Source organism: Oncorhynchus kisutch, linkage group LG27, assembly GCF_002021735.2.
Source record: "Oncorhynchus kisutch isolate 150728-3 linkage group LG27, Okis_V2, whole genome shotgun sequence".
NCBI lineage: Eukaryota > Metazoa > Chordata > Actinopteri > Salmoniformes > Salmonidae > Oncorhynchus > Oncorhynchus kisutch.
This window is the reverse complement of record NC_034200.2, coordinates 36,845,641-36,870,040: the sequence shown is the minus strand read 5'-3', so window position 1 is coordinate 36,870,040 and position 24,400 is coordinate 36,845,641. Positions and strand designations below refer to the sequence as shown.

At 42.0% G+C, this 24,400-nt stretch overlaps 1 protein-coding gene across 3 annotated transcripts; it reads left to right on the top strand.

Annotated features, from left to right (window-relative positions):
* Positions 1-911: 911 nt before the first annotated feature.
* On the top strand, positions 912-8,970 carry LOC109872274 (gastrula zinc finger protein xFG20-1). 3 transcript variants are annotated; one of them, XM_031807222.1, is made up of 7 exons: positions 912-1,008; positions 2,324-2,526; positions 2,757-2,861; positions 2,949-3,044; positions 3,723-3,833; positions 4,372-4,498; positions 5,452-8,970. In XM_031807222.1, exons 1-7 carry the CDS (start codon positions 969-971, stop codon positions 8,325-8,327), a joined length of 3,558 nt encoding a protein of 1,185 aa, XP_031663082.1. In that variant the 5' UTR covers positions 912-968; the 3' UTR covers positions 8,328-8,970. The 3 variants fall into 3 exon arrangements, with proteins under 3 accessions (XP_031663082.1, XP_031663084.1, XP_031663083.1); XM_031807224.1 differs by lacking the exon at positions 5,452-8,970 and adding an exon at positions 3,997-4,092 and having other exon boundaries at positions 4,372-4,488; XM_031807223.1 differs by lacking the exons at positions 912-1,008; positions 2,324-2,526; positions 2,757-2,861; positions 2,949-3,044; positions 3,723-3,833 and adding an exon at positions 4,001-4,092.
* Positions 8,971-24,400: the final 15,430 nt, after the last annotated feature.

The following is a 24,400-nucleotide window of genomic DNA, read 5'->3' as shown; positions in this document are numbered from 1 at the left end:
TATGACAATTTTATATTTTTTCCACCAATGGAAAATGTTTTTATTTTTTATTTTGCATGTTGCTTCTCAGCATTGTACAGCAACACATTGTCAATATCCTTTACAAACTGCAAATGTAAGCCTACATGATTGAAATAAGCACAAAATAAGTAGCCCATATGCATTTTGAACTTGCAAAAGATGTACGAAGCTATACGGTTCATGTTGCCAGCAGCAACCCACTGCTGGCTTTCCTCTGAAGCTAAGCAGGGTTGGTCCTGGTTGGTCCCTGGATAGGAGACCAGATGGAAGTGGTGTTGGAGGGCCAGTAGGGGGCACTCTTTCCTCTGGTCTAAAAATAATATCTTGGGGACATTGCCCTTTGTAAGGTGCCATCTTTTGGGATGGGATGTTAAACCGGTGTCCTGGCTAAATTCTCAAATATTGCCCTCATACCATCTTGGTCACCTAATCATCCCCAGGTTCCAATTCTCATTCCTCTCCCCTGGAACTATTCCCCAGGTTGATGCTGTAAATGAGAATGTGTTCTCAGCCAATTTACCTCTTAAAATAAGGGTTAAAAATAAATATGGTGTTTCACAGTGATAATATGTTACTATCCAGTAATGAATGTCCACAGAACTACTTTGCCCCATGTATGTTACACACAGAATAATGAACTGTTGTGAAAGCCACAAAATGTCAGCCTTTTTTCCCCAAATATGAATGACTGTATATTTGTTCAGTAAATGTGTTTAGAAAAAAAGAACAAGTACAGCTTTTTTCCGGTAAAACTCTGCCCAGGAGGGCCCAATGTTCTGAATAAAAAGTACAGGAGGTGGCAGTGCAATATTGGTTACGACGTTTCCGCCAATGAATGAACAGAGACCAGTGTTTACGACCTTTTTACGACAAAAGGTTCTTTATTTCCCGTGTTTACATCCAAACCCTGTTCAATGCCAGAGATGCCCAACGCTATATAGTTGCAAATGCAAAAACGGCATCGGATGGAAGCTTTGACGAGAGACGGTTAGTTATGTTACTCTCATAGAAACTCATTCCTTGTCGAGATCTAGCATACATTTAGTGTATAATTTGGTCTGAAAACGTTATTCATACGCTCCATTGTTTACATTTTGGTGGCACGTGTTTTGAGGGTTTGAAGTGTAAAGCAATTTTGATGTTCAGTTTGCATAATCGCACGAGTCTGATATTTAGAGGCATTTAAGTCACATTTCCACCAACCAGCTGTAGTTATCTGTTCATATAGTAGAAATCCCAGAGAAATACTTGACCTGGAGGCGAGAGAAACGCACAGCTGTTTAGGCGAGGTGCTGGCAAGCGGAATGTAACGCTTGAAAAAGAAAAGTTGAGCCGCACACTCTTGGAGCTCAGATGCAATAATGTAATAACCTAATAACCAACGTTTCGACAGTCAAGCTGTCTTCCTCCGGGTATAGTGACAAAAATTGCGGGTCACTAGTTTATATAGTGTTAAAGGACACACAGGTGTCTAATCATGGCCGGCTATGGCTTGATATCATTGGTTACTTTACAGATATAAATATAACATATAAAAAACATAAATGGATATACGATCATAGATACAATTTGTCTATATAAGCCTACAAACATTTACAATGACTATCAAAATCACAAGTACGATGCTCCGAGATTCGTACTTTTAATTTGCGCTTCATTTTACCCACATAATTTTTACCACAAGGACAAGTTATAAGATAAATAACTGCCTTAGTGGAGCACTTGGTAACAAAAACTTTTTGGGGGGGATCTCTTTCCCTGTTTGGGTGTGCTTGAAGGATCTACATTTGTAAGTGCCATTGCAATGAGTGCAGCCATTACACTTGTGCAGGGGTATTTTGGGGTGGTAAATCAGAGTTTTTTTTAAACCAATTGATCTCTGAGATTTCTGCACTGCGGGAATACGACCAAGGGAGGGTCAGAAAAAAACATTCCCGATGCTGTCATCGGATCTTAGAATTTTTCCTTGGACTACTCATAAGATACCTGCCAAGAAAGGGTTATCAAAGAACAGGCTTATAGGAAGGTCTCTGTTATCTAGCTAACTGCATTTGTGTCTGCTGTAGGTCTCCCTCTCCCCCTATCATCTCTGTTATCCAACTAACTGAATTTGTGTCTGCTGTAGGTCTCCCTCTCCCCCTATCATCTCTGTTATCCAACTAACTGAATTTGTGTCTGCTGTAGGTCTCCCTCTCCCCCTATCATCTCTGTTATCCATCTAACTGAATGTGTGTCTGCTGTAGGTCTCCCTCTCCCCCTATCATCTCTGTTATCCAACTAACTGAATGTGGGTCTGCTGTAGGTCTCCCTCTCCCCCTATCATCTCTGCGTCTGTTGGTTCCTCCACTGCGGCTGGTGTCTGCAGCTCTATGGCAAGTTGTTCAGCAGAGAGACGTAATGGACTACGGGTTGGTGGAGGAGTTTGTCACCACTGTGTTGGAGATAGTTCCTGATATGATGAGTTACAGGGATAGAGTCCAACTCATCATGGGGCTGCGAGCACAGGTGAGAGATGGTGCTGATTGGTGGAGATGAGGGAGTTCCTCAACTCTCATCTCCTGAGGTGTATTCATTAGTGTGTACACCATAGTACCTTACCATATTCTATTCAGTTAACCCTAAGGGGTGTCTCAGGGGGAGTGGCCAGAATTCCTCAACTCTCATCTCCTGATGTCAGTGCTGAGTTTTTTGTTTGTTTGTTGGCCCACCCACCAGTCTAACTTTTACTTCATCAGCTGGTTCTGGAGTTGTGTCGCTCTGATCACCTAGCCAACCCTGAGACCATCCAGCCACATCTGAACAGGATGAAGACCTGTATCATCACTCATAGGGACAAGGAGGTTAGTACTACCCAGTAACAGATCAAGACTTGTAACGCTGCTACTTAGTTGAATTTATTATGACTGAGCTATCCATACTTGCTGTAGATTTCTGATCCAGAGGTGGAAGCGTCAGAATCAAACTTCCTGAAGCTGATTCAAACTCTGCTGGAAGACCCAGTCGAGAAGGAATACTTCTTTCAGGTCAGTTTTGTAACTAAGGAGCTGCTGATGATTTTATTTGATTAGGATCTCATTTAGTCCTCATTCGCTCTAATCTTCCAAGAATCCTTGATGGTGATGACTCCAGAGTGAATGCTTTTACAAGGAATTGAAACGTATTATTAGATTTTTTTTAAAGTACTGAATATTGGGCCTCCCGAGTGGCGCAGTGGTCTAAGGCAGTGCTAGCTTTGCCACTCGAGATTCTGGGTTCGAATCCAGGCTCTGTTGCAGCCAGACGCGACCCGGGAGACCCATGGAGCAGCGCACAATTTGGCCCAGCGTCGTCTGGTTTAGGGGAGGGTTTGGCCCGGCAGGGATGACCTTGTCCCATCGCGCGCTAGTGACTCCTGTGGCGGGCCGGGCGCAGCGCACGTTGACACGGTCGCCAGGCGAACGGTGTTTCCTCCCACACATTGGTGCGGCTGGCTTCCGGGTTAAGTGATTGTGTCAAGAAGCAGTGCTGCTTGGTTGGGTTTTCGGGGGACGCACGGCTCACGACCTTCGCCTCTCCCGAGTCTGTACTGGAGTTGCAGTGATGAGACAAGACTGTAACAACCAATTGGATACCATAAAATTGGGTAGAAAAAAGGCTAAAAGTTTAGTTTTTTTAAAGTAATGAAAAAAGTACTGAATTTCCTCTACTTGTTTGTTTCTTAGAGTGTGTTTTCAGAGGAATTTGGCGCCAAGTATAACTCAGCACTGCAGACTCTGGTGTGGGAGTTCCTCTCCAGGCTGGAGAAGCTGCTTCCAGCACCAACCCTTCAACAGGTATCATGCTAACATCTTATTACCTTCATCAGGGACCATGCTAACATCTTATGACCTTCATTAGGTACCATGCTAACATCTTATTACCTTCATTAGGGACCATGCTAATAACATCTTATTACCTTCATTAGGGACCATGCTAACATCTTATTACCTTGATCAGGGACCATGCTAACATCTTATTACCTTCATTGGGGACCATGCTAACATCTTATGACCATCATCAAGGACCATGCTAACATCTTATTACCTTCAACAGGTACCATGCTAACATCTTATTACCTTCATCAGGGACCATGCTAACATCTTATGACCTTCAGCAGCATACTGTCATAAAAGTTGTTTTTAAAATTCACTGTACAAATATATTTGTCCTTAAATGACAAATGCCCTTTAAGTGAATAACTAGATGGTTATAACAAAGTGAAAATAAGCATAAAGACATACTTCTTAAAAGCTACCACATGTGCTTTTATGTTATAATACAAAATGGATACATTGGTCTTTTTAAAAGCCATTGTCTCTCTCTTCCCATTAGACGGCATCTTGGTTCCTACCTGACCCCTCTGTCCTGGAGGAGTGTGTGCAGTGTGTATCCCACCCTCAGCCTTTGAAGACCCTTCTCCAGCACCACAACAATACATGTGGACATGTAGACACCAATGGTAGGAGAAATAGACTTTGGACAGGAAATAATGTTATGTGATTTTTAAGCTTTTTCTGGACCCCTCTTCCCAACAGCTGAAGGTCCCGACGCTTCTGCGCATGTGGGGGTTTCTTTACTTTACGCACAGTCTCTGCTCTAACTAGTAGAAAACCTCCCTTCACTTTGGACAGGAAATAATGTTATCAGATAGCCTATAACATTTTAATGTTTGGCTTTAATGGTTTAATATTGACTTTTTTTCTTCTTCCACTGTCTTCTGCTCTACTAGCACTGTCTTCTGCTCTACTAGTACTGTCTTCTGCTCTACTAGCACTGTCTTCTGCTCTACTAGCACTGTCTTCTGCTCTACTAGCACTGTCTTCTGCTCTACTAGCACTGTCTTCTGCTCTACTCATACTGTCTTCTGCTCTACTAGTAGAAAACCTCCCTTCAGATATCTGACTGTCAGACGTGAATGACAATTCTTAATGTTTTACCAGTGCAACGTCCGTGCAGCATCTCGGCATACCAACCATTTCATCTCAGAGTTCATGGAGATATGCATCTAGATCTTCTTGAGTTGCACAGTGTTGTTTTGAATTAAGTAGCCTACAGTGTTGTTTTGAATTAAGTAGCCTACAGTGAGCATTATATTATGCTTAGTAACGTTATACTATGCTATTATATTTGGTTGTGTTATGTAGAATACTATCATTATGTGATCTTGCAGACATTTGATTCAGACTTTGATTTAACTTGATTAAACAAGCACAATTCACCAGAGCATCCTGTTCTCTAGGAGTAGCGGAGAGACGTCCCGCACATGCACAGAATCTTCTGGACCTTTAGCCGTCGGGAAGAGGGGTCTAGAAAAGTCAGATCTGCAACCACTCCATATGAGGATATAACATGTTAGCCTTGAATGTTTTTTAAATTTTTATATATAGACTTTTCTTGTCATCCTGTCCTCAGGTCTGTTTTCTGGCGACAATCAAATCCCAATCGAAGCTGACCCAGAGGTCCAATCAGAACCTGTGCAGCAATGTATGAGCCATGTCTCATCTGACAATGAGTCAGACATGACCCCTTTGTTGGAACTGGGGATTGATTCAGACCGAACTGTGCACAAAGGGGTGGAGCCTGTGCACAAAGGGGTGGAGCCTGTGCACAAAGGGGTGGGGCCTGTGCACAAAGTGGTGGAGTCTACTTCTTTAGAGGTAGGGCATATATACAATGAAACTACAGAGAAAAATATTAAACACAACACACCAGGTAAAGAGCTAGCAAAATATATGCAAAATAATACATATTTTCACCACCTTAACACTGACAGTGGGCTGAAAATCCAAGGAAAAGCCCACAGCAGCCAACAGGAAGTGCAGGACATTTCTAGTTTATCTACTTCCTGTTGGCTCCATCAGCCAACAGTGCAGCTGCACAGACTTGACATTGCTGATATGCTTTTACCTGTGACGGAGGTCTATTCAACACCGAGGAGAGAGAGTCTTCAGATTGACAAAGTGGGATCCCAAGGACAGAGAAGAGGACAGGTCATATCACAAAATAGTGAGAGGAATATCAATGAAGAGCCCTCTGATGGTCAACCTCAGTATTCTCTGGCCCCTGACCCATCCCTTACCACAGGGCAGCCTAAAAGAAGCAAGCGTGTCAAAATATGCTCCTTGTGTAGAAAGACTTTCAGCGAAGCAAAGGATTTGACGGCACACATAAGATGTCACAATGAGCAGAGCCCTTCCAAGTGCACCCAGTGTGGACAAGACTTTGAACACCATGAGGACTTACAGAAACATCAGCAGAATGTGTGTGAGGCGGCAGCTCAACCAGAAGAGGACAACATGTCTACGGCATCTTTTAAGGAGGATAACATGTCTATGACATCCGTGGAGGATCAGACGGAGCTAGCATGCACGGAGCTATCAGAGTCGTCCAAAGCCAGGACATGCCGTGTGTGTCATAAAACTGTCTATAGTAGAAATTATTTGAGAAAGCACCTGAAATCCCAACACGGTCAACTCCTGAAGATACACAAGAAACACAAAACATTTTTCTGTTGCTCTTTGTGTAATAAGACCTTTGGATGCAGAAATAATTTAAGAAAGCATCTGGAATCCAAACACAGTCAACTCCTGAAGATGCATAAGAAACACACAAATATTATCTGTTGCATTATGTGTAATAAGTCCTTTGATCTTTCTGAGCCAAACAAGTGTGAGGTGAACCAACAGCACCTCCTCAGGAAGGCACAGCCAGAGGCCAACACACTTATAGCTGCAGTGATACCACAACCCTCAAGCACTACATCCCAGAACCCAACAACCTCCAATGCTCTGCCCATTCAGGCACAGTTCTACAATGACTACAGAACATGTCTTTTGTGCAATGAAACTTTCGATACTGCAGAGACCATGAGAAAGCACCTAAGATTTCAACACAATATACTGTCTTACTTGTGCCACGATTGTGGGGAAAGTTTCCCAAGCAAATTAGATCTTCAGAAACACTCAAAGAATTGTTTGAGTATTCCAGATTCAAGAAAATGTCATGAGTGCAGGAAAATTACTCCTCAAACAACGCAGCCGCAAGCAAACATTTGTCAGGAGATGAACCAAAGACAACAGCAACTACCTGCAGGGGGAAATGAGATGGAGATCCCTCAGTCCTGCAACACAGACGTTAAGTCCTTAAATGACTTGCAGCAATGCCAGCCAAATGAGTGGGAGAAGATTCACTTTCAGAGAGGACAGCAAGACTGGAGTGAGGAGGTTGATCCAAACCAGCATCCAGGGGAGGTTGATCCAAACCAGCATCCAGGGGAGGTTGATCCAAACCAGCATCCAGGGGAGGTTGATCCAAACCAGCATCCAGGGGAGGTTGATCCAAACCAGCATCCAGGGGAGGTTGATCCAAACCAGCATCCAGGGGAGGTTGATCCAAACCAGCATCCAGAGGAGGTTGATCCAGCCGACAGAAGCAGTTGTCTGATTCCAAGGGAGAATGGGACAGAGATTCCCCAGAGCCATAGCACTTCACCCCAGAACCCAACAACCTTCGATGCTCCCCCCACTCAGACGCAGCCACCTGGCATCTCTCCCCCAGCCTCGCTAAAATCTAGAACATGCCCTTTGTGCTCAAAATGTTTTGCTTATAAAAAGACCATGATGCAGCATCTGAGACGTCATTCACAGGGTCAGGGACCCTTCATGTGCACCATATGTTCAAAGAGCTTTGGTACCGCCAGCGATTTGAAGAGACATCAGGGAATTAAGAGCGGTTGTGGGCCAAATCATCGTAATCTCGTTGTACCTGAGAATGTTCCCACAGAACAAAAAACTGTCTTCTCCTGCCCCCATTGTCAGGGACAGTACACGAGTGAAAAAAAAATGAAAGCACACATGGTATGTCACACAGGAGATGGGTTCACCTGTAGGTTTTGTGGCAAGATATTTGCTGAAGATAAGAAATTACGCAATCATGTTCGTTCTCATATTGACAGACGACATCTATGTGACACATGTGGTAAAGATTTTACATCTTTGTCTAACTTGAAAAAACACACACTTGTACACACGGGAGAACAGCCGTACATTTGCCCAGACTGTGGCAAAAGTTTTAGTCTGAAGGGTAACCTGAAAGTCCATCAACAGAGTCATACAGGAGAGCGGCCATTTGCGTGCACAATGTGTAAAATACGCTGTTTCACTCAGACTCATCTAAAACGGCATATGTTGAGGCACACAGGAGAGAAGCCTCATAAGTGTTTGGCTTGTGGGAAGACATTTCAACGGAAAAACACATTGAGGAAACATCAGCAAGATTCGTGTTCTTAGTTCTTGGCTTTTACACACTGCCTTCTTGAGATGCAGACTCAGTCATACTTTTTTTTCGCTCAACCTTGATTACATTTAGTTGAGGACATTAATGGCTTGCAATTGGTTGTAGGTTCTAGTCAACAGACAAGTAGGCATCCATCTTTTGCTACTTTAACATTTTGCATATTTGTAATATCTAGCAGTTTTGTGTGTGTGTGTGTGTGTGTAAAGGATATTGTCAATGGGTTGCTGTACAATGCTGACAAAAATAATATATATTCTGTTTTGTGTCAAATGTTGCCTTTTTTTTCTGTCAGCATTGTACAGCAACCCATTGACAATATCCTTGACAAACTGCAAATGTAACTCTACAAGAGAGATTGAAATAAGCACAACATAGGTAGACCGTATGCATTTTGAATGTAAACAAGTATAAATTCTCACCACTCCATTTTGTTATTGTGTTTAACAATGCTCATGTGCTGTGACCTTATTTAATATTATGTATTGATTTCTTCTTCAGTCTTTATGCCATGTGCACTGCACAGAACACAGGAAGTATAATAACTGAATTATTGTAATGTTTGTGTCAGTTTAATCCTGTAAGGGATGGATTGCCAACTGGCAATTTGACACAAAAATAAAATGTCATTCACCACAATCTGTTAGCCTTTTTCCCCACACAACTCTGCCCAGGAGGGTGCAATGTTTTAAACATTTTCAGATGGAAATGTGACTGTCCATTATCCATCCCCCATGCCCTGTCTGCCCTGTCCTTTCCTTGTGCGCGCTACTGTCACAGTACAGTAGGTGGTAGTGCAACGTTGGTTACAACAATTAATGAACATAGACCAGTGTTTACGAACTTCTTAAAAAACAAAGGTTCTTTATTTCCTGTGTATACATCCACCCGGTCCGTGCTATCCGGGATCCTTGGGACGACTCTACCCCCCCCCTCCCCCCATTGAAGTAGAAATGTATAAAATGGTAAGGGTTTAGGTGTTGTCCTCCTGAGTGGCGCAGCGGTCTAAGATACTGCATCTCAGTGCTAGAGGCGTCACTACAGACCATGGTTAGATTCCAGGCTGTATCACAACTGGCCGTGATTGGGAGTCCCATAGGGCGGTGCACTGTTGGCCTGGGTAGACTGTCAATGTAAATGAGAATTTGTTCTGAAACTGACTTGCCTAGTTAAATAAAAAGGTTCGGTAGAGTTTAGGTTAGGGACATCCCAAGGATCCCAGATAGCACAGACCCATCCAAATCCTGCTCTATACCAGAGATGCCAAACACCTATAGGTGCAAGCAGTGTGCAGGGGGACATGAGACAAAGAATGCGTTGTATTGGTGGAAAAAGTTGTGTGTGTTAACTGTAGGGGTACACATGGTGCTGGAGATCAGAGGTGTCTGCTGATTTTATTTTATTTTATTAGGATCAATCTTCCAAGAGTCCTTAACATTAAAACACAATGTATAATACAAACACACTTTCACATATAACACACTAGTACAAACATACATAATACACAAGCATAATGACCCAATAAATACTCAATCTAAAAAAATATTGATTCTTCATCTACTATAGTCCCACAACATTTCTATATACTATATTTAAATTGTTTTTAAATAATGTTTAAACTTATATATTGAAAGGTTTCTAGTTTGCTCAGTTAATTTATTCAATTTCTTTATTGCTCTAAATCGAAATGTTATTTTGCCCATTTATTTTTTCTGTCTGGATAACGCATAGATGGTGGACAATCTATTCCTAGTATTTACTGAATGTCTGTCTCTTAAATTATGTATATTATAAAATAAGATAAGCATGTGTTTTTCAATTATCTTGTCGATTGATGACCAACCAAGAACACTGCGCATGACTGCAACAGAAGAACCATATCTCCACCTTAAAACAATCCTTGCTGCTTTATTCTGTGCATTCTGCAGCCTCCTAACTTCACTAGATGATGCATTTCCCCAGACCACCGAACAATAGTTCACTTGACTCTCAACCAATGCTTGTGTTATTTGCTGAAGGATTTTCCCTGGTAAATATTTAGCTATCCTTCTGATTATGCATGCTGTTTTAATATTTTTTTTTACATAGTTTAGTTATTTTAGACGACCATGATAAGCAGTTGTCTAGCTGCACTCCCAATAGGTTGGTTTCTGCCACTTCTTCAATTTGTACTCCTCCCATACTTAATTGTATCCCATGCTGTTTTGGCCTTTTCCTAGTTGAACAGACCAACATAACTTTGGCTTGCTTGGTGTTTAAAGCAAGTTTTTTTTTGCAAACCCATTTCCTGATAATCTCCAAATCTCCTTGCAAAGCTTGCTGTACCTGTTGAACCGATTGTCTTGCTGCATAAATTGTAGTATCATCTGCAAATATAGTAGCTTGAGTTTCAACCAAGGCATAGGGAAGGTCGTTGGTGTATATTAAGTAGAGAAGTGGCCCAAGGCAGCTGCCCTGCGGTATTCCACAGTTTAACACATTAGGGGAAGAAAATGAACCATTGATATAGGTAGACTGTTTCCTGTCAGTTAGATATGACTGTACCCAATTCAATGCTACTTCCTTAAAACCATAATGCATTAATTTTGTCAAAATAATTTAATGATCCACTAAATCCAATGCTGCACTGAAATCTAAAAATAGCACACCTACAAACCTACCATTATCCATAGCATTGAGCCACTGGTCAGTCATGTCAACCAATGCAGTGGTAGTGGAAGAGAAAGGCAAGTTCAGGTTGCCACGATCAGAGTAGTGCAGAAGGTGTGGTATGCTGAGCCAGTGAAGAGAGTAGTAGAGGAAGATGGGTCCAGGGTATGGGATCCTAAGAGGAGCCCTGTGAGTAGGCTGAGGCCAATAGAGAGTGAAAGGAATAACAAATCAAATCAAATGTTTATTTGTCACATACACATGGTTAGCAGATGTTAATGCGAGTGTAGCGAAATGCTTGTGCTTCTAGTTCCGACAATGCAGTAATAACCAACAAGTAATCTAACTAACAATTCCAAAAAAAAAAACTACTGTCTTATCCACAGTGTAAGGGGATAAAGAATATGTACATAAAGATATATGAATGAGTGATGGTACAGAGCAGCATAGGCAAGATACAGTAGATGGTATCGAGTACAGTATATACTTATGAGATGAGTATGTAAACAAAGTGGCATAGTTAAAGTGGCTAGTGATACATGTATTACATAAGGATGCAGTAGATGATATAGAGTACAGTATATACGTATACATATGAGATGAATAATGTAGGGTATGTAAACATTATATTAGGTAGCATTGTTTAAAGTGGCTAGTGATATATTTTACATCATTTCCCATCAATTCCCATTATTAAAGTGGCTGGAGTTGAGTCAGTGTCAGTGTCAGTGTCAGTGTGTTGGCAGCAGCCACTCAATGTTAGTGGTGGCTGTTTAACAGTCTGATGGCCTTGGAATAGAAGCTGTTTTTCAGTCTCTCGGTCCCAGCTTTGATGCACCTGTACTGACCTCGCCTTCTGGATGATAGCGGGGTGAACAGGCAGTGGCTCGGTTGTTGTCCTTGATGATCTTTATGGCCTTCCTGTAACATCGGGTGGTGTAGGTGTCCTGGAGGGCAGGTAGTTTGCCCCCGGTGATGCGTTGTGCAGACCTCACTACCCTCTGGAGAGCCTTACGGTTGTGGGCAGAGCAGTTGCCGTACCAGGCGGTGATACAGCCCGCCAGGATGCTCTCGATTGTGCATCTGTAGAAGTTTGTGAGTGCTTTTGGTGACAAGCTGAATTTCTTCAGCCTCCTGAGGTTGAAGAGGCTCTGCTGCGCCTTCTTCACGATGCTGTCTGTGTGAGTGGACCAATTCAGTTTGTCTGTGATGTGTATGCCGAGGAACTTAAAACTTACTACCCTCTCCACTACTGTTCCATCGATGTGGATAGGGGGGTGTTCACAATCATCCACAATCATCTCCTTAGTTTTGTTGACGTTGAGTGTGCCTCCAGTAAGTTTTTTTTTAGGGGGGGGGAGTCCATGGTCATGGTTGTCAACTGTACCGCAGGAATGGAACTTAAATCACAGAGGATAGATGTTGTGGGGGCAGCTGCAGAGAAGTACTTGGGTGTATGAGATTTTACTGCAGAAGAGTTACAAGATGTTTTGAACGATAGTGTCCTGTCTTCCAAGGCTGCTGGCCTGGAGTAGGATCAGACAGGGCCAAAGTAGTGGAATAGTGGTGAGGTTTTAGTGGGTGCAGTGTTAGTTGGTATAGTGGTCAGGTTTTAATGGGTGCAGGGTTAGTTGGTATAGTGGTGAGGTTTTAATGGGTGCAAGTGTAACCGATGTGAAATGGCTAGCTAGTTAGCGGTGGTGTGGTTTTAATGGGTGCAGGGTTAGTTGGTATAGTGGGGAGGTTTTAATGGGTGTAGGGTTAGTTGGTATAGTGGGGAGGTGTTAATGCGTGCAGGGTTAGTTCTTATAGTGGGGAGGTTTTAATGGGTGCAGGGTTAGTTGGTATAGTGGGGAGGTTTTAATGGATGCAGGGTTAGTTGGTATAGTAGTGATGTTTTAATGGATGCAGGGTTAGTTTGTAGGGCTTTTTTTTTACTAAGCGTAATACATTCACACTATAGAATAGTACACCTAGAACATTTATTTGCGGACCGCCATAATACCAAAGAAGAAGAAGCAGTAGCTACAAGGGTAAAATACATAGTTGCGAATACAACGGCATCGGATGGAAGCTTTGACGTGAGATGGTTAGTAATGTTGCACTTATAGAAACTCATTCCTTTTCGAGACTTAGCAATAAAGTTGCTGTAATGTAATATAATTTTGTCTGTCACGTTTAAAAAAACGTTTTTTAAGTAGTATAAGTATTAAAATTGATTTATTTTGTCTGAAAATGTGACGCACGTGCTCCGTTGTTTCCATTTTGGTGAAAGGTTACGTCCTGCCTACTGTAGCAGAGGCGAAGAGAGAGAGATGTCTGTATTCTCCAGCAGGCGGTGTCACTCACCAAGCAAGGGGTTGTTGTATGGAGGTGAATGTAAGTGTCAAATTTGTTTAACAAAAACGGTATGGCTTATTTGATCGAATAAAAGTTTCGTAATGCTTAGGGTGTTCACACGAGTATAGCTCTCATTGGCTAGAATGGCTCAACTTGATCTTGCCTCCTCATTGACTGCCTTCCATTTTTGAAGATATTTCTTTTTCATTGTTAGAGTGGCCACTACAGTATCTGGTTAATATAATGGAAAATATGTGACTGTATTTTGTGTGTGTGTGTCTGAACAAGTATAAAACCAAGGTAGTTAATTTACTGTCACCTGCAGTTATGGAACGTTTCCTCATGCGCAAAACTCCCCAGAAGCGGGCGCGCGAGGCGGCGCGAGGTGGGCGGAGAGGATGGGAGTGGTAAAACCCCTACAGCTTGAACATCGTTGCGATTCTAGCTTGGCTGGTGGTGCATTTGGTAGCTGACAAGATTTGATAAATAACTGGTACTTCAAATGAACGAATCCCTGTCAGTTATGTGTAGTATCTGCATACTAATACCATCAGTATTAAGCTTTTGTTGAAAAGAAGAAAACAAATATATAAACATATATATATATACCATTTTTTAAATATGGTTGCTTAGCAACTTGGGGAATAATATATAATAATATATACAGTTTTGTACACCCTCAAAAAAACTTTTCAACAGCTTACATTGAAATAAATTGTACATTTTCACCTCCCTCTCTCTCTTTCAACATCGCCAATTTACACCTCCGATGATAGTTCTGGCTTTTGCTTTCACTGTATGCTAGCAGGATAGTCCATATCTCCAATCTGCTTTGCTGATAGTGATGTGTTAATTGTTCTAATTAGAACGTATGGTAAAGCCTCAACCCTTAGCCTCTTTTTTTATAAGTACAAACTTTTTTGTGTGTTTTGTGTGACAGAGATAATACGCAAAAATAGAGACACTTTCTACTCGAGCAACTTTCTACTTGAGCGCAGCTCCAGTTGGGTCATTATCATTCAAAACAATGTATTCTAAAATAAATTGCACGAGCGCCTTCAGTGAGTTTAGGCCTTTAGGAGGATATTTCATTGATTGATCCCTCCCCATGACCTAGATATACTGTTGCTAGCCACAATATACTGTTGCTAGCCACAATTCTGACGTGTGCTCTGATATCTGCTTCACTGATTTCTGCTCTCGTAAAATCCTGGGTTTTCTGCACGTTAACATGTGGGTTCACAGCTCCAATTCAGATGTTTTGGTCATTACTGAGACGTGGTTAAGGAAGAGTGTTTTGAATACTGATGTTAACCTTTCTGGTTATAATCTTTTTCGGCAAGACAGATCTTCCAAAGGTGGTGGAGTGGCAATCTTTACCAAGGAACACCTTCAGGGCTCGGTTGTCTCCACCAAATCTGTCCCCAAACAATTTGATTTGCTGGTGTTAAGCATTAAACTTTCAAATAGCTCTTCGTTGACTGTTGTTGGGTGCTATTGTCCTTCATCAGCACCGGCCTGTACCCTGCCCACCCTAATCTCTCTCCTGGCCCCTTACACTAAGTCTGAATTTGTCCTGTTAGGTGACCTAAACTGGGACATGCTTAAACCATCTGACCAAGTACTAAAGCAACGGGACTTGCTAAATCTTTCTCAGATTATTACCAATCCCACAAGGTATGACTCCAAACATCCAGAAAATGCTACTCTCCTCAACGTTATCCTCACAAATAATCCTGATAGGTATCAGTCTGGTGTTTCCTGTAGTGACCTTTGTGATCACTGTTACAGTCTGTGCTCGTAATGGCTGCTCAGTGAAACGACCTGTCCTGATTTGTCATAGACGCTTGCTAAAAAACTTTAATGACCATGTTTTCCTTCATGAACTGGCCTCTGTAAAATGGTATAGAATCAGCTTGGACCTTCTTTTTTTGATATTTTCAGTGGTATTGTTAATGAACATGCCCCCATAAAGAAAATGATAATTAAAAATAGGTTCAGCCCCTGGTTTAACCGTAATCTTGCAGAGTTACTCCACCTTAAGAATTGCATTTGGTGAAAGGCTCTGCACACACATACTCAGGCTGACTGGCTCTCGTTCAGGCAAATGAGAAATAAGTGTACTCAGGCTATCCGGAAGGCTAAAGTTAGTTACTTTAAGGAGCAGTTCTCTCTCTGTGGATCTAACCTCATGAAGTTCTGGAAAACAGTGAAATACCTGGATAATAAACCCTCCTCCTCACAGCTGCCCATGTCCCTTAATGGTGATGATGTGGTTGTTACTGACAATCTTTAATCACCACTTCATTATGTCAGGATTCCTATTTGACTCAGCCATGCCTCCTTGCCCGTCCAACATTTCTTCATCTCCCACCCCTTCTAATGCGACTATCCCCGATGCTTCTCCCTCTTTTTCTCCTGCCCCGCTACAAAGTTTCTCCCTGCAGGCAGTCACAGAGTCCGAGGTGCTAAAGGAGCTCCTGAAACTTGACCTCATAAAAACATCTGGGTCATATGGTTTAAGATCCTCGTGTCGTCTTAAGGGTCAAAAATGACCCGCCACTATGTTTAACAGCAGAGAAAACCTCCTAAATGATATTTTTTCTACTTGAAATTTGTTGACTTTTCCTAGAGTGACCCCAACATTATAAAAAGTGAAACATCGCCTTTGTTCCTATTTCCATTAAGGCTGTACACCACCAGGGGACAAAGGTTGTCTTAAGGGTCATTTTTGACTCAGCAGTTATACAATAATTTACACACCACATAAACCACAAAGACACACACACACACAATGAGAAATGTAGATTATGTGTACTACTGATTTGAACTCAGCCAGCAGCTCCTGAACAGGAAGATCACCATGGTTGGCACAGTTCGAAAGAACAAGCCTGACCTCCCCCTGCACTTCTCGCAACAAGGCGAAGAGAGGCCTTCTCATCAATGTTTGCCTTCACCCCCACCACCACTCTAGTTTCTTACCTCACAAAGAGGAAGAAGAATGTGGTTCTTCTGAGCACACTGCACAAAACGGCTGAGACCAGTGATCGTGAGGACAGGAAGCCAGCCATCATCCTGGTCTACAACCACAACAAAGGAGGCATGGACAACCTGGACAAGGTGATTGGAACTTAAAGCTGCAGGAGGATGACTGCCCGCTGGCCCCTGGTCATCTTCCATAACATCATTGATGTGTCCTCATACAATGCCTTCGTGATATGAAACAAGATCAAACCTAACCGGATGCCTGATAAGCGGAACAAGAGGAGGGTGTTCAGGGAGCAGCTGGGAAAGGCACTTGTAACCCTACACATTCAAAGAAGGGAGCGCCTCCCCCATAAAGCAGCCTTTGCAGCGCATGTGAAAGCTGTTCAGGGGGCTGAATCTTGTCCTGAGCCACCTGAGGTTGCAGCTGGGGCAGGCAAGAGGAGGAGATGCTAATTCTGCCCCCCAAAGAAGGACTGTAAAACAAATACTATGTGCTGCACATGCGAGAAATACATCTGCAAAGTCCATGCACACACACTTGCATACTGTCCTACATGTGCTAATTAGAGTTGATTGATTTATGTTCTACATGTTTTTGTTTTGTATCTGTTATTTTGTTCTTATTTTGTTCTTATTTTGTTCTTATGTATTGATGTTGTTTATGCACCTTGTTGGTGGGGGCAATGTTTTGTTTTTTTTTAAAGGGAGAAGACTAGTATTTTGTAAGTAAATTCCTAATTGAACAGTATATAAGAATATATCACTATGTTTCCAAAAAAGTTCAAGACTGTTATTGTTTCCCTTCTATAAAATGCATTCAAACTACTTTCTGCACATTTATGCTACTTTCTTAGGCTACACAAGTGCTATCTCTTGCTTAAAAAATTATGTTTACACCTATGCAATACCTTTAGCAATAATAATAATAATAAACCTCTACTTTAGTATAAAAAATGTAAAAAATGATGACAGGTGTATGTAATAAGAACGAGTGGTGTCCACTGATTTAAATGCAGTCTTTCTGCATTGTGAGGGAAAACTCAGATATTCACAAAGTTTGTGATGAATGACAGGTTGTTTCTTCATGCAAAATAGATTTGGGGTTTAAAATTCAATTAAGATGCTTTATTGTAGGGGTTTAGTGAAGGCGGGTCATTTTTTTACTCTTAGGGGGAGTATACAGAATGTTAAGACTACACAAGGGTTAAGGTTGCTGCCCCTATCATTACCAAGCCTATTTCCAACCTTTTTAACGTGTCTCTCCTTTCTGGAGAGGTTCCCATTGCTTGGAAGGCAGCCACAGTTCGTCCTTTATTTAAAAGGGGAGATCAAGCTGATCCTAACTGTTATAGGCCTATTTCTATTTTGCCCTGTTTATCAAAAGTGTTGGAAAAACTTGTCAACTGACTGGCTTTCTTGGTGTTTATAATATTTTCTCGGGCATGCATTCTCGTTTCTGCTCAGGTTATGGATGTGTCACTGCAACCTTAAAGGTCCTCAATGATGTCACCTTTGCCCTTGATCCTAAGCAATATTGTGCTGCTATTTTTATTGACTTGGCCAAAGCTTTTGATACTGTAGACCATTCCATTCTTGTGGGCAGGATAAGGAGTATTGGTGTCTCTGAGGGGTCTTTTGGCTGGTTTGCTAACTACCTCTCTCAAAGAGTGCAGTGTATAAAGTCAGAAAATCTGCTGTCTCAGCCACTGCCTGTCACCAAGGGAGTAACCCAAGGTTCGATCCTAGGCCCCATGCTTTTCTCAATTTACATCAAAAACATAGCTCAGGCAGTAGGAAGCTCTCTCATCCATTTATATGCAGATGATACAGTCTTATACACAGCTGGCCCCTCCCTGGATTTTGTGTTAAATGCTCTACAACAAAGCTGTCTTAGTGTTCAACAAGCTTTCACTACCCTTAACCTTGTTCTGAACACCTCCAAAACAAAGGTCATGTGGTTTGGTAAGAAGAATGCCCCTCCTCCCACAGGTGTTATTACTACCTCTGAGGGTTTAGAGCTTGAGGTAGTCACCTCATACAAGTACTTGGGAGTATGGCTAGACAGTACACTGTCCTTCTCTCAGCACATGTCAAAGCTGCAGGCTAAAGTTAAATCTAGACTTGTTTTCCTCTATCGTAATTGCTCCTCTTTCACCCCAGCTGCCAAACTAACCCTGATTCAGATGACCATCCTACCCATGCTAGATTACGGAGATCGATCGGCAGGTAAGGGTGCTCTCGAGCGGCTAGATGTTCTTTACCATTCGGCCATCAGATTTGCCACCAATGCTCCTTATAGGACACATCACTGCACTCTATACTCCTCTGTAAACTGGTAATCTCTGTATACCCGTCGCAAGACACACTGGTTGATACTTATCTATAAAACCCTCTTAGACCTCACTCCCCTATCTGAGATATCTACTGCCGCCCTCATCCTCCACAAATAACACCCATTCTGCAAGTCACATTCTGTTAAAGGTCCCCAAAGCACACACATCCCTGGGTCGCTCCTCTTTTCAGTTCGCTGCAGCTGGTGACTGGAATGAGCTGCAACAAACACTCAAACTGGACAGTTTGATCTCAATCTCTTCATTAGGAGACTCAATCATGGACACTCTTACTGAGTTGTGGCTGCTTTGCGTGATGTATTTTTGTCTCTACCTTCTTGCCCTTTGTGCTATTGTCTGTGCCCAATAATGTTTGCACCATGTTTTGTGCTGCTACCATGTTGTGTTGCTACCATGTTGTTGTTATGTTGTGTTGCTACCATGCTGTGTTGTCATGTGTTGCTGCCTTCTTATGTTGTTGTCTTAGGTCTCTCTTTATGTAGTGTTGTCTCTCTTGTTGTGATGTGTGTTTTGTTCTATATTTACAGTTGAAGTTGGAAGTTAACATACACTTAAGTTGGAGTCAATAAAACTCATTTTTCAACCACTCCACAAATTTCTTGTAAACAAACTATAGTTTTGGCAAGTCGGTTAGGACATCTACTTTGTGCATGACACAATACATTTTTCCAACAATTGTTTACAGACAGATTATTTCACTTATAATTCACAGTATCACAATTCCAGTGGGTCAAAAGTTTACATACACTAAGTTGACTGTGCCTTTAAACAGCTTGGAAAATTCCAGAAAAGGATGTCATGGTTTTAAAAGCTTCTGATAGGCTAATTGACATCATTTGAATCAATTGGAGGTGTACCTGTGGATGTATTTCAAGGCCTACCTTCAAACGTAGTGTCTCTTTGCTTGACATCATGGGAAAATCAAAAGAAATCAGCCAAGACCTCAGAAAAAAAATGGTTTGGTTCATCCATGGGAGCAATTTCCAAACGCCTGAAGGTACCACGTTCATTTGTACAAACAATAGTACTCAAGTATAAACACCATGGGACCACGCAGCCATCATACCGCTCAGGAAGGAGACACGTTCTGTCTCCTAGAGATGAACGTACTTTGGTGCGAAAAGTGCAAATCAATCCCAGAACAACAGCAAAGGACCTTGTGAAGATGCTGGAGGAAACAGGTACAAAAGTATCTATATCCAAAGTAAAATGTCGACATAACCTGAAAGGCCACACAGCAAGGAAGAAGCCACTGCTCCAAAACCGGCATAAAAAAGCAGGACTACGGTTTGCAACTGCACATGGGGCCAAAGATTGTACTTTTTGGAGAAATGTCCTCTGGTCTGATGAAACAAAAATAGAACTGTTTGGCCGTAATGACCATCGTTATGTTTGGAGGAAAAAGGGGGAGGCTTGCAAGCCGAAGAACACCATCCCAACCGTAAAGCACAGGGGTGGCAGCATCATGTTGTGGGGGTGCTTTGCTGCAGGAGGGACTGGTGCCATTCACAGAATAGATGGAATCATGTGGTAGGAAAATTATGTGGATATATTGAAGCAACATCTCAAGACATCAGTCAGGAAGTAAAAGCTTGGAAAGTCGCAAATGGGTCTTCCAAATTTATTCTGACATTTCACATTCTTAAAATAAAGTGGTGATCCTAACTGACCTAAAATAGGGAATTTTTACTAGGAATAAATATCAGGAATTGTGAAAAACTGAGTTTAAATGTATTTGGCTAAGGTGTATGTAAACTTCAACTGTACTACCTCAATTAGCCCGACTAACCGGTGCCCCCGCACATTGGCTACCCGGACTATCTGCATTGTGTCCCACCTCCCACCCAACCCCTCTTTTACGCTACTGCTACTCTCTGTTTGTCATATATGCGTAGTCACTTTTACCAAACCTAGCCCGACTAACCAGTGCCTGTATATAGCTTCGCTACTGTATATAGCCTCTACTGTATATAGCCTCGCTACTGTATATAGCCTCTACTGTATATAGCCTCACTACTGTATATAGCCTCACTACTGTATATAGCCTCTCTACTGTATATAGCCTCTCTACTGTATATAGCCTCACTACTGTATATAGCCTCACTACTGTATATAGCCTCGCTACTGTATATAGCCTCTACTGTATATAGCCTCACTACTGTATATAGCCTCTCTACTGTATATAGCCCCTCTACTGTATATAGCCTCTCTACTGTATATAGCCTCACTACTGTATGTAGCCTCTCTACTGTATATAGCCTCGCTACTGTATATAGCCTCGCTACTGTATATAGCCTCACTACTGTATATAGCCTCGCTACTGTATATAGCCTCGCTACTGTATATAGCCTCACTACTGTATATAGCCTCTCTACTGTATATAGCCTCACTACTGTATGTAGCCTCACTACTGTATATAGCCTCGCTACTGTATATAGCCTCTCTACTGTATATAGCCTCACTACTGTATATAGCCTCACTACTGTATATAGCCTCGCTACTGTATATAGCCTCGCTACTGTTATTATTCAGTCTTTTTACTGTTGTTTTTTATTTCTTTACTTACCTATTGTTCACCTACTACCTATTTTTACTTAAAAATTGCACTGTTGGTTAGGGCCTGTAAGTAAGCATTTCACTGTAAGGTCCACTTACACCTGTTGTATTCGGAGCACGTGACAAATAAACTTAGATTTGATGGCAGAGGATGAATGGCACTACAATGGGCCTCAGGATCTCATCACGGTATCTCTGTGCATTCAAATTGCCTTTGATAAAAGGCAATTTTGTTCGTAGCTTATGCTTGCCCATACCTTAACCCCACCTCCACCATGGGACACTCATGGTGGAGGCTCTACACGGCAGCTGACCGTACAGCCTTGACATCTGCAAACCTCTCGCCCACACGACGCCATACATCTGTGTTTGCGAGGACAGTTGGAGGTGCTGCCAAATTCTCTAAAACGACGTTGGAGGCAGCTTATGGTAGAGAAATGAACATTCAATTCTCTAGCAGTCAGCATGCCAATTGCAATTGCATCTGTGGCATTGTTTTGTGTGACAAAACTGCACATTTTAGAGTGGCATAAGGTGCACCTGTGTAATGATGACACTGTTTAATCAGCTTGTTGATTTGCCACACCTGTCAGGTGGATTGATTATCTTTGCGAAGGATAACTGGTCAACAAATTTGTGCACAACATTTTAGAAGAAAGAAACTTTTTTGTGTGTATGGAACATTTCTGGGATATTTTAGTTCAGCTCATGAAACATGGGACTAACACTTCACATGTTGCACTGATATTTTAGTTCAGCTCATGAAACATGGGACTAACACTTCACATGTTGCACTGATATTTTAGTTCAGCTCATGAAACATGGGACTAACACTTCACATGTTGCACTGATATTTTAGTTCAGCTCATGAAACATGGGACTAACACTTCACATGTTGCACTGATATTTTAGTTCAGCTCATGAAACATGGGACTAACACTTCACATGTTGCACTGATATTTTAGTTCAGCTCATGAAACATGGGACTAACACTTCACATGTTGCACTGATATTTTAGTTCAGCTCATGAAACATGGGACTAACACTTCACATGTTGCACTGATATTTTAGTTCAGCTCATGAAACATGGGACTAACACTTCACATGTTGCACTGATATTTTAGTTCAGCTCATGAAACATGGGACTAACACTTCACATGTTGCACTGATATTTTAGTTCAGCTCATGAAACATGGGACTAACACTTCACATGTTGCATTTATATTTTAGTTCAGTATATGTTCAGTTGTCTTTTTAACAAACCCATTTGTTCCTAGGTTTCAGCAGTCTGATTCAATAATTCATATTATTGATGGTTTCTTGTTTAATGTCCTCTGGACATAACAAGGCCACTACAGTTATCTATAACATTTGAGAAAAAAAAAACACATTTATGAATGAGGGCTTTCACACTAACGGGGGCTCATGTAACCTACGAACATGAACCATGACTTGAAAAAGACCCTGTTCTGCTGCTGATAGCATATCAGTGCTCTACATGGCAGCTGACCGTGCTTAACCCACCCTGGGGTTTAAAAAACAAAAAATGACTTTGCCTACACAATCCTGGCCCTGGATTGCATCATCTTTAAAACTTCTTCTACACAATGTTTTGTGTGTGTCTTAAAACGACACAGTCATAGATGTGTTGTGGAGCCTATATGGCCAAGTCACAGAGATATCTCAAATGGCACCCTATTCCCTAGTGCTCTACTTTTGACCAGGTCAACCTGTAAGTAGTGCACTATATAGGGAATAGGGTGCCATTCTGGTCAAAAGTAGTGCACTATATAGGGAATAGGGTGCCATTCTGGTCAAAAGTAGTGCACTATATAGGGAATAGTGTGCCATTCTGGTCAAAAGTAGTGCACTATATAGGGAATAGGGTGCCATTTGGCAGGCACACATTGGCCCAATGACTTTATTCATTGATGAAAAGCCAGTACCTCATTTACATAAAACAAATATATATTTTTGGTAATTACGTGAAGAAACAGTTTTATTGTCATTTTTTCTCAGTTCAGTGCTGTTTTGTATTAGCTAAATGGAGCCGTTGTGCAGAACATCCCACGGGGTGACGGGTGAATGCTACTGCTGCAGACAGACTGTATGTAGGAGTCTTCCCCAGGCGTATGGGTGGGACTGTGATAAGGACTTCTGTTCTGGGAAAGTGACAGTTTACTGTTGGGTGACTAAGCTGATACTGTTTGCAGGAAAAAGGCGGGATAAAAGTAATGCGCGAGAGAACGAGAAAAGTGAGGCAGTCTTATAAGAGAGACCGAAGAGAAGAATGTCAACACCTGAGGTCTTATAGAGCGTTATGTGGGGATTCTTTTGAAGCTACAGGGGGTCCCATCTAAAGCAATTATTTAATCCCTTTAAAAAAAAACTGTTACGTTCAGAATGTGCTGAGAACTGTTTTGTACAGAGCATGACAAGGGGAAACCTCATGTTTTGCTATGCCTGTGCACCGGCGTTAACTTGCATGTACAATGATGAAATTGTTTAGTAAAACTTCCAAAACCCATGTGCAGTTATAATAGTGGGGGAAAGACACCTAGTGAGAGGTCGTGTGGTTTCTCTCCAACATGGCAACCTGTTCTATTGAAAAACAAACCACAGAATCTCTTTCCACTTGTTTCTGAAACAGCTGTGGGCAACTGTCTGGCCAGACCCTCCTCCCAGACTGTCTGGCTAGGCCCTTCTCCCAGACTGTATGGCTAGGCCCTCCTTCCAGGTGGATTGTGGTGGACTTTGTCTGTGTCAGCACCAGCAAGGTTTTGGACCCGTGCTTCCTGCCGGGAGAAACATGAGCCAAAGACCACATCCAGAGCAGCAGGAGAGGCCTATGGCAGACTTAACCAAGGTTAACCAAGTGGAGAGAACATCAGCAGCCATTATGAATCATACTGGGAACACCTGGGCTGAGTTTCCCAAATGCAAACATCGTCTTTAGCTCGAAGATCATTTTAAGTCCATTGATCTTAATGCTGAAGAGGATCTGGATGTTTTTGGGGAAATTCACCCCAGGAAGATTGAGGTGTTTCATTAAGATAAATGTAGAGCTGGAAAACTGTGTTGGAGATTTCAGGTGTTTCGCAGCTCTAGTTGCGATGTATTGATGTAGTTCCATGTCTTGCGGTTTTTATTTTTTTGGTGTGTGTGTGTGTGGGGGGGGGGGGGGG

What these genes read in the sequence shown, in the direction of transcription:
- LOC109872274 (XM_031807222.1), top strand. Translation starts at nt 969, where the DNA reads ATGCAAAAACGGCATCGGATGGAAGCTTTGACGAGAGACG. An exon ending in GGAAGCTTTGACGAGAGACG is followed by an intron (nt 1,009 to 2,323) that starts GTTAGTTATGTT and finishes GGTCTGCTGTAG; the next exon opens with GTCTCCCTCTCCCCCTATCA. An exon ending in TCATGGGGCTGCGAGCACAG is followed by an intron (nt 2,527 to 2,756) that starts GTGAGAGATGGT and finishes TTACTTCATCAG; the next exon opens with CTGGTTCTGGAGTTGTGTCG.